This window comes from Drosophila virilis, chromosome 4 (assembly GCF_030788295.1).
Source record: "Drosophila virilis strain 15010-1051.87 chromosome 4, Dvir_AGI_RSII-ME, whole genome shotgun sequence".
Classification (NCBI taxonomy): Eukaryota; Metazoa; Arthropoda; class Insecta; order Diptera; family Drosophilidae; genus Drosophila; species Drosophila virilis.
In genome coordinates, this window is record NC_091546.1 from 17,232,180 (window position 1) to 17,243,045 (window position 10,866).

The following is a 10,866-nucleotide window of genomic DNA, read 5'->3' on the forward strand; positions in this document are numbered from 1 at the left end:
CCTCTTGGAACTCCTGTAGCTATCGTAAGATGCTGTATACCTTCTGTTTCACAGTACTCCTTGAACAGGTTTGAAACGAAAGCTGCACCCCTATCTGATATTATGCGCTTAGGATTTCCAAACACTGCTGCCTGCCGTCTTAGTCGATCTACAACTCCTTCTGCGGTGGTATTTTTTGTTGGATAGAGCCAAACAAATTTTGAAAACGCATCGACTATCACTAGAATATAGTTATAGTTTTTACTTGTCTGTTCTATTGGACCGACATGATCCACATGGTACGTGCCTAAGGGCTTGTCTTCTTTGTCAATTGGTGCCAAAAACCCTTCTTTCTTGCCTGATTTGCTCTCAGATATTATGCATTCTACGCAACTTTTTACAATTTTTGGCACTTTTGACGATAGCTGCGGAATATAGAATGTCTTCTCGATTGCTTCTTGAGTTCGTTTCGCCGAGAAATGCCCTTGCTTGTGTGCAATTCTTATGATTTCGTCTTCCATCAGCGATGGTACTACTATAAGTTCCTTGATGGGATCCTTGTATAAAATACCATGCCTAACATAAAAATCTTCGTATGTGCTACAATCCAAAACAGTTAGCACCGCTCGGACCCAATCATCTCTCGCTTGTGCTTGCTGCAATCTGTGCTGCAGTGAGTCTTCAAGCATAAGACAGGATACGCGGCTTAAAGCATCAACATGCCTCATTTTGCTGCCATTTCGATGCTCAATACTGTAGTCAAAATCTTGAAGGAAGAGTGCCCAACGCGAGACTCTCAATGGAATATCTCCACGTTTTTTCATGGTCAAAGCGAAAGCGTTACAGTCGGTCACAATCTTAAATTTTATGCCAAGTAAGTAAACGCGCCACTTTTTCAAGGCCTCGACTATAGCCAGCACCTCAAGCTCATAAGAATGATACTTCTCTTCTGAGGGTTTTGTTTTCCGACTTAAATATTGAATTGGATGCAACAATTGATCGTCCGAGTCTTTTTGCAAGAGTACACCACCATAACCATTCATTGAGGCGTCCGTATGCACTTCAGTCTTGGCTTTCGGATTATATAATCGCAATACTGGAGTACTAACTAATGCTGATTTTAATTGCCTGAATGCGACTAGTTGTTCTTCATCAACTTTAAATTGCACGTCTTTCCGTAACAAATCGGAGAGCGGTTTGGCTATCAGCGCATAGTCTTCTACAAAGCGCCTAAAGTACGATGTTAATCCGAGAAAACGCTGCAAACTCTTTCGGTCATGCGGTATAGGAAAATTTTGAACTGCCTGGGTTTTTCTTGCAGATGGTCTTATTGTGCCTCCCTGTATAACGTACCCTAAAAAGTCAACTTCCTTCATGAGAAACTGGCACTTGCTCCACTTAATACGCAAGTTAAACTCTGCTGCTCTGTCCAGTACGCGCTTTAACTTTTGGATACCTTCATCTATATCCTTGGAGGGAATTATAAGATCATCCATATAAGTTACGACTGTACCATCCTGTACCAGATCTACAAGAATTGCATGAATGAATCTGGAAAATACAGCTGGGGAGTTCGATATTCCAAAAGGGACGAACAGGAATTCATATTGCCCTGCACTTGTTACAAATGATGTAAATTTTCTCGAATTTGGCTCAATTGGAACATGAAAAAATCCGTTTGCGAGATCAAGTGTAGTAAACACACTTTGGCCCTGCAATCTCTCAATCACATCGTCTATTAAGGGCATTGGAAAATTGTCCCTCGCGATCTTTTCGTTTAAACGCCTGTAGTCACAGCACAATCTTTTGGTACCATCTTTTTTCGGAACGAGGACAACAGGAGATGCATACTCCGATGTACTTGGCTGTATGATCTTTTCTTCTAGCCAAGTTTTGATTTGCGAATCGACAATAGACTTGTCCGCATGTGATATGCGCCTTGGGCGTTCGAAAACTGGACGCTCATCATTTAACAAAATTTTCATTTCAATTGGACATTTCTTCTTCATTTCAGGTGAATAGTTTTTAATTATTGCTTGAACTGCGTCTGCAACAGGTTTTTCTAAGTGATGTAGATCGATCTCAGCCTCCTGATTTTCTGCAAAAAAGCATACATCTTTGAATTCTTGTAAAAGCTCTATGTCTGGCTTCTTATTTTCGACAGTATCTTCTGTTATTGTTGATGTCTTGTCAATTACTCTCTCGTTTGCATTGTCCTTCACTTTGGGTCGAAATTCTACGAAATTTTCCGATACTATTAAGTCCGCTTGCTTCAATACGCTGTTTCCTATTACAGCTGAGTATTGGATGTCGTCTCTGCTCGTAACATGAAAGGTTATATCCAGTAAGATACCATCAACTTCGACTTGAGTGACAAAGCTTCCCAGTGTATTTAGCTCACTATTACAGATACCAACAAGACACTGTTTTTCATTATTCAGTTCAACTTTTCCTAGCTCTTTAAGGATATCATCGCGTATCAGACAGAGGTCACAGCCTGTATCGATTAATGCAGAGAAGCATATGTTCTTACAAGACAACTCCTTAAAAATGCATTTTCCACTACTGTTGGCCTTGTTTATCATCGTGTTCGCATTTTGGCCTTCTTTCTTCTCCACTGCACGCGATCCTGAACAGTTAGCTGCCTTATGCCCTGGTTGAGCACACTTGTAACATTTTATTGGCTGTCTACATTCTCTGGCTAGATGTGATGGATCGCCGCATTTGAAACATTTCTTAATTCGTTCTTTATTCAAGTCAGGTTTCTTTTCTTCGGTATCGTTATGCATCCTACCCGTATTAGACGCTTGAGGGCGACTACTACGGATTTTCTCATATACCTTGATTTGTTCTTTTAGTTGCTGCAGAGTCTTGGCCTGATACAGATTACTTTTGTTACTCCTCGAGTCAGGTATTCCCTCAATAAAATATTCTATCAGGCTTGAGTCATCCAGGTTAAGAGGTCCGCCAATTTCCATAAGGCTATACAGATATTCTATATAATCTTCACCTTGACGCTTACGCCTATTCCGCAACATGCGGTGGACGTCTATTGATGAAACTACCGTCCCAAATTCTTCCAATAGCGCTTGCTTTAAAGATATCCAATCTGAAATTCCATGCTGACTGCGCACGAATAATTTTGCTGCACCTTTTAGTAATTGCTTTGAGTAAATAAATTTCTGAAGGTCGTTCCACTGCACTGCCAAAGCGTTATCTTCAAATTCATGAATCCATTTTTCAACAGCTGGTTGATTTGACCCATTGAATTGCGAGAGTGAATCTTCAATGTCGCGTAATGTAAACGTTGTTCGGACTATCTGCATTGGTGAGCTTTGACGGGTATGAGCCGACCCAGCATCGTCATACTCAGATTCATTATCGTCAACCTGCAACCCATAATATTCTAAAAGTCGGTCTTGCAAAGTTTGCTTTCTACCTGTTGTTACCAAACTAAGTGCCGATAACTTTTCTTTTAATTCGTTAACTCTTAACGCCAAAATTTCGTCTCTGTTCATTTTGTTATCGTCGTTGCTCGCTTTTCACAATGCTTAAAATTGAATCTTACAAATAAACAATTCAATGTACTTAACTTAATGGTATAAGTAATTAAACTCTTATGAATCAAATTTTAGTTTTTTTTTTCAGCAACTTTAGAAATTATTAAATTATTATATTCGTCTGTCTTAACTTATACTTTCACTTTGTGTTTGCTTACACTTAATTTCTTCTTTGTTATAATTTGATTCTTTGAAAATTTTTTACTGATTTAACACTCTTTACTCAACAACTAGTTATGTAATTATTTTCATATAATGACGAAATAACATACTCTGTTGTTGATCTGTAACTTGATACACCCTGTGATCATCGTTGTCGTGTTGAAGCACGTTCCAGTCACACGCTCTTTTATTGAAAGATTCCGCGCTCTTCGCTCTTCGCCTCTTTGATCTGCAACTTCTTATTTCATCACGAAGTGAAAATTTTGCGCTATCCAGCCTTTGCTACGCAGAATTTAAAACATCGCCTTCTCGCTTGCGCTTATCGACCACTGTCACGCAATACACGACTGTTTGTCTCGCTCTTACTAGAGCTCTCTAGGCATACTTCGCCGCTGTCGCCATTAATCCTAGACGATTCTTGACTTTTTCCATTTTTTCCAGGGCATACGAATTTTAATGAATTTTCATGCACCCGCTTCGTTTTATGCTCCGATTAATAGTCTTGCATACGTTTGTACTCGTTAATCAATTTACGAATTTCACAATTTCTGTCTATCCCACTTCTGACACCAAATTTGTAGGGATGACCATTTGATGGCCTTCACAAGCACTTGAGTTCTTTATGTTCATATTATTTTATTTAGAGAAATTGGTGAACAAGCGTAAACTTATGATTATTGTACATTTTCCGACATGTATTTCAAAGACAACGAGCAACAGCGAACACATCTTTTCATTGACCCTTCTAGCTTACAACTGAGCTTCTCCTTCTTGTATTTTTATCGATAAATCTATCGTTGATTAAATATCCATAGCAGGGTTGCATATGATAAGTGATTTTATATTACCAAATGAGTATAATGCCAACATTATACTCGCCTGTTTAATTTAACTGATTGTAAGTTCGACCACTCCTAGTTCTGTTTCCAACTCCTACATTTATACATCTATATACGTTTATTTCAAACAATAAAAATGCGTGCATGTTTATATTATTTTTAATGCTGAGCATTGCTGAGCCGAGCAATTTAGTGTTTAGTTTTGTGTTGCGCGATTCGAGCAGCGGTTGTCGCATACGAGTGAAAAGAAAACACAGACAGAATGACGGAAAAATTAAGTATCTTATTTCTAGTTGCAGTGTTATTTATAATCACGGCACACGCGAATTTATTGGAAATACTTAGAATACAAAATCAGCTAAAAAACTCATATTACGATATTGAAAAACTGCAGGCGAAATATAAAAGTAAGGTCGAGGAAGCAATCATAATGGAAAAGGAAACAACAATGCAAGATCTGAAGATCAAAATAAATGACGAGTTGTCAAAGTGTCGAGAGCAGAACTCGGCTTTTGATGTACTCAACAAGATTTACTCAGAGCAAATCATTGAGCTACAGAATAGGGCCAATTCAGATGCAGCCATGTTGGCGGAAAAGGATCGTCAGATCGAGGAAGGACTTGCCACAATGGCAACCTTCACGACAATCATCAACGAGCAGGCTAAGCAAATAGAAATATTGAAAGACGATGCCGCAGTCAAATCACAAATAATCCTAAACATGAATATCAAAACAAAAGATATTGCAGATACGCTGAACAATTTGAAAGATTTCGAAACGAGTACGAAACCGGATTTTGAAGCCAACAGCTGTCTGCCATTTGGAGACTCTTCGGATGTGCATTTAATAAAGGTAGACGAAGGAGATGCCTTCCCGGTGTCCTGCGATTCCCGTTTGGATGGCCCCGGCTGGACAGTTGTGCAGCGTCGCCTGGATGGGAGCATAAAATTCAACCGAAGCTGGCTGGAATACCAGAAGGGATTTGGTAATTTGAGCGGCGAATTTTTCATTGGACTCGATAAGTTGCATCGCATTACCACGGCCCAGCCACACGAACTATTTGTGCACCTAACCGATTTCAACAATGAGAGCAGCCATGCCTATTACGATAAGATCGTTGTCGCTGGCGAGAGCCAACAATATGCACTGACCGAGCTGGGGGAGTACTCCGGCAATGCTGGTGACTCGATGCGCGATAATGAGCATCAAAAGTTCACCACCTATGACAGGGATAACGACCAGAGCCAATTTAACTGCGCCCAGACCTGTTTAGGTGGTTGGTGGTACAACAACTGCGGCTTAAGGTTGGTCAATAATCACATGGGAAAATTTTGTTATTCTCTTATCGTTTGTCACGTATTTTGTTTCATTTTCAGCAATCTAAACGGACAGTACGCAAAGCGCGATGAGTATTATGATAATTCCGAGTATGGCATATTTTGGGATGAGTGGCAGGGACCGGGGTATACTCTGCAATCAGTGCAGATGATGATCAGACCTAAAATATTAACAGATAAATGAACAGCAAAATGAAATTAGTAGATACTTAACACTCCTTTATTGAAAGCTTGAAAGCAAAAAATGAAATATGAGAAAATTTATTTGGTAAATATGTTTTAAAATTTCATCAAAAATATATTAGTTTACAACGCTGATCAAATTCACATCATTCAAATAAAGTATGTCTATAGTAAAATTATTTAAGGAACATCTTTGTAGTCTATATGACTGACAGTTATATGGAAACAAAGCTAACCACAAATGCAACTGTCAAATTATAACGTCTACGCCGCAGCACATTATCCATTTTATACCAAAGTGTGCTGGCAGAACGGGTCACAGGCAGGGGCTAACATCCAACTGGAACAAAGGTGTAGCGCTTTGTATCACGTACCGGTAGCTACGTGTGATGCTGCCATAGCTGGGGCCAGCAAAAAATGGAAACAGGTCGTGCTGCGTGTGGTAGGTTTGGCCGTTGCCCTACCTGTTTACATGATGCTGTTCTACATATGTGGCCTAGACAAATACTAACCACAGGTATGTGGTCCTAGTCGTCTGTCACTATGTCATCGATCAAATGCCCATTTGGTTAAATATTCATTACCCATCGATGATACGGGAATAAAACACAGCTGGAAGTTGACCCTACTGAAAACAATTTTGCCATTGTTGTCATGTAACGGAGCATGAATCAAAACTAATTTAGACGTTAAGTTCATTACTCATACGCCACGTTCAACGCACACAAAACAAAAATTATCTAGAAACTATAATTGCAATGCCGTTAGACGGCTTAAGTCTAAATTCAACATAGTGTAAAATATATTTATGTTTTACATTATATTATATATGGAATATCCGCACATTCCACAAACTTATGTATTTTGCTTTCCACATTTTGTAATAGAAAGAATCACACTAGATAATCAGTCTTAACATCTCATACTCATAACACCACAGCTAATACTTATCTATTTAAATAAAAAATAAACTAAATATTTGAAATGGCAGATACAATGAAAAGGGGACAGCAACAGTTGTCTGAAATAAAATCATCATTATTTAAATGCTTATAGTCAAACATAAATTTACATACAAATACATATATAAACTTATGTATGCATGTTTCGGTTCAGCACATATCCTGCATATGTAAATAAGCGTAAAATCGAATTTCGGCACGTGTGTACATTTTCCTGTCGGCTCCTTTTATTTTTCTGGGGGCTGCTGTCAGTTGTCGGCCGGCTGCTGAGCTTGAAATTTGTTTACCTCTCACTTGAAACTTCCAATCAACGCTCGAAGCAGACGAGGGCAGACTGGCAGGCAATTGATGCAACTGCTCTTTTGATCTGTTTAGCATTCACATGCTTTGACATTGAAGCTCATCCTAAAAAGGTAAATTGGTTCACTTATATGTACCAGCTCATTCCTGAAAGCTTAAGGCTGCAAACACTTTTTACTAATATTTCAGAAAGTAAGGTTGGATTGAATTGAATGGTAAAGACAAAATGAAATAAAATAAAATAAGAAAAGAGATAATGCAGTAAAAATTCAGTAAATTTTGAACTTCAATAAATACCTTGTACTGACATTCAGTTAATAGTTATAAGGTGGCACAGAACTAAGTGGTTAAATGTGTCGACAGCGAAAATGCTTTAGACATGAGACATCTCTTTCCCTAACTAATCAGCCCCAAGGCTGAAACAATTTTAAGGGCAAATTATACGAAACACGAACATGCATGTCGACATACTTACTTACACATTGTGAATTCAGAACAGAGAAACTTTACGCTATCTGGGAGTGTAAATAAATAAAAACTCACTTTTGTTGCGTGGCGCTATTGGGATAAAGACTGACTAGGTTATTTAAATACTTTCAGAAACAACACTAAAAATATGTTATTAATTTCTCCACCTTTATGAGCCTATATTGTTGATGGTTTTTAATTGTTGCTTGCCACTTGGAAATGGTGCCTTTTAAAGTTTTACCTGCGGTCGGTAGTCGACAAAACTAACAGCAGCTAAAATCTCATTTCCTGTTTGAAAAACTAAATATAGATGCCCAACAAAGTTTCTTGCAAACTCCCACAAGTAAGGAATAGGCGTGAAACTAAACCTTTTATCTGGAGCTTACGGCACATCATAGACGTCATTTGGATAATCTGCAACAAAAGCAAAAACTTTGCGCCGAGTAAGGGGTCAAAACAAAAGAAAACTTTAACACATTTTAAAATTGCTGATTTTGCTTCTTAGATAAACACTAGCAGCTATTTATATATTTAAACTCAACTAGCACTAGTTTGGACTTAAAGCACTATTAATAGCAGACGTTTTATATTTGAACGATTGCCAGTCGAATTTCATATAGCAGAGTGGCGCAGTGGAAGCGTGCTGGGCCCATAACCCAGAGGTCCGAGGATCGAAACCTTGCTCTGCTATGAACAGCTGTGTTCGGATATTTGTTTTTTGCATTACACAAAGTAAAAAGTAAAAATGATGTCAAAGAAAGTATTAGTAGTATGGAAGAAAAAATCCATCACGAATTTAGAAGAGTTTAAACTTTTAGATTTTTGGCAAAAAAAAAAAAAACATGAGTACGAGCAGTCGGCGACTTTGTCTTCATCATAATTATTAACGTCGCATGTATGCGAATGAGAAGTAGTCAGAATGTAATCATTGACGTGTTGTCATGGGAAAAAATTTTGGCGCATGATAACATTTTCGTTTTAACAAAAATCCATTGAAATCTTCAGCTGTGTAAGGCATCATACATTTTATTCAATAATGTATAATGCTTCCCCAGTTTCAAATATTTTTATGAAGCAACTGTAAAGTGCCTCGAGCAGTTTGTATAAGTGCACTTTGGTGTTTTATTAAAATTGCTAGCTGGCTGCTGTAAGCCTCGCGAAATTGCCAATATATGTGTTTGGGGCTACAGTTAGATTAATTTTTAGGCTCCGCAAAAATGAGTTTATGTAAATAAATTGATAGCATCCCAACCTCCCAGACCGTTTTCCCAACCGTTTTCATGTGACTTCTTCGCTAAGAAGACACGCATTAAATAAACAATTTATAGCAGAATGTATGTAAGTACATCGTGCGTGTCGTGTCAAGTCTACCTACCAAGAGAATCTTTCTGAATGTCCTCAACTGTCGTCGATATTAAATTCCTTTAAGCAAGACGCATTCCTTTACAGATGCAAGTTCCTTGCAGAAATCATTTTGAATAGTGTAACTACTTATTGCTTAGCTTCTACAATTTGCATTTAAGTTTAATAACTCAGCTCTCAAAGTTCAATTTATTGCAAATGCACTTCGTAATATAATACCTAAAGGTTCAAAACAATAAATAGTTATTACAGCATATGCTACCCGCAGTAAATTACAGCAACCCACTGGCAACAGAGTTTCGCACGTTAAACTCGAAATTTTGCAGTAGTTTCCTCAGATAGCAACTGTGTATAATTTGTGTGACAAAGTTTGTCATGCGAGCTAATGCAGTTAGTGCATCGGTTGCGTACACCCAAATATCCCTCTTTGAGAGAACAGAAATGAGACTGGAACTAGTTTTGAGGCGAGACTTTACCCAGCAGCTGAAATATTTTCAAATTTGCATGCTAATGAATGGTGTGAAACCATTCTGAATTATGAGAAAGGTCCATGTGTGTGCAGGACTTATGTATGCAAGGACAACGACTATGAATTTTCAACATTTTCAATGGTGAAAATGCGACCCGGTTGCATGCAAGCATGACATCACAGATTAGTTGACTTAATTGCATGTCGAACTTTTCAGTGGCAGCCAACAGCTGAAAAGATTACTCACTGATTGACAGATCTGGGGCAGAGCTGGAGAAGAGGAACCCAAAGCTAATTCTGAAATTGAAAGCTGTTGTTGTCAGCTAACTACATCCACAGCTACCAGTCAACAGGTCAACCAACTCAATATACGGAAAGTATGCTTATATTTTAATATAAAAAAAAGGCAACCTATTGACTTGGCCGAAAATGGCGATCTAACAGTTTAAGCAATTTTCGTTTTAATCAAGAGCAATAACCCTATAAAAAGTGATGTTTCTTTAAATGGCCAGTGTGAAATCATTCATGAGACATATTTTTAACACATAAACAGATCTATAAGATATTATTTTTTCGCTACGAAATCAACATCCTCGATAGTATAGTGGTTAGTATCCCCGCCTGTCACGCGGGAGACCGGGGTTCAATTCCCCGTCGGGGAGAGGTATTGAATTATTTTTCTCTTTATTTTTAAAACTTATTTTCTCAATTATTCAAAAACATTGAGAGCTTCGCTAAATAAGTTTTACAATTTATGAGAAATATGTTAATTCTGTTTGGGTTTAGCGTTTTTAGCGTTATTAATGCATTGTCAATTTCATTCCTCTTTCCACATCCATTTTCTACGGATATACATATTTACACTACACTAAAAACATTTCCATTGCAAATATTTTCTTAAAATGTTTCTTCTCGATGCTGCATATAAATTGCTGTCAATTAGTTTAATTAGCGAACCAACGTTTTTCTTCCCCTTTAACTTCTAAAGTGAAAACGCGTATTGTTTTAGCTTGGTCTGTTTTTATCGGTCAACCTTTATGTTGATTTAACTTTCTTATTTTTATTTCTTTATTGCCGACCACATCGGCAAGAAGCTGTGCTTAATATTTAAGATTTTAAAATATTCGAAACAGAAATATCCGTCCAAGTCGCTTTATTTGACTTTCTGTACAAGCTCTCCACACTCACACGCTATTTCATTTCTATAATAAATTCAGAATTACTTACAATGTTTTGTGTTGTGG

General features: G+C 37.8%; 1 protein-coding gene and 2 non-coding genes across 3 annotated transcripts; all 3 read left to right on the forward strand.

Annotated features, from left to right (window-relative positions):
- Window positions 1-4,663: 4,663 nt before the first annotated feature.
- Window positions 4,664-6,232, forward strand: LOC116651398 (angiopoietin-related protein 2-like). The gene is made up of 2 exons (XM_032437660.2): window positions 4,664-5,845; window positions 5,918-6,232. Exons 1-2 carry the CDS (start codon window positions 4,803-4,805, stop codon window positions 6,060-6,062), a joined length of 1,188 nt encoding a protein of 395 aa, XP_032293551.1. The 5' UTR covers window positions 4,664-4,802; the 3' UTR covers window positions 6,063-6,232.
- A 2,177-nt stretch (window positions 6,233-8,409) lies between these two features.
- On the forward strand, window positions 8,410-8,481 carry TRNAM-CAU (transfer RNA methionine (anticodon CAU)). Its single transcript has one exon. It is a non-coding gene; the product is annotated as a tRNA-Met (tRNA).
- A 1,731-nt stretch (window positions 8,482-10,212) lies between these two features.
- TRNAD-GUC (transfer RNA aspartic acid (anticodon GUC)) lies at window positions 10,213-10,284 on the forward strand. Its single transcript has one exon. It is a non-coding gene; the product is annotated as a tRNA-Asp (tRNA).
- The last annotated feature ends 582 nt before the right edge of the window (window positions 10,285-10,866 follow it).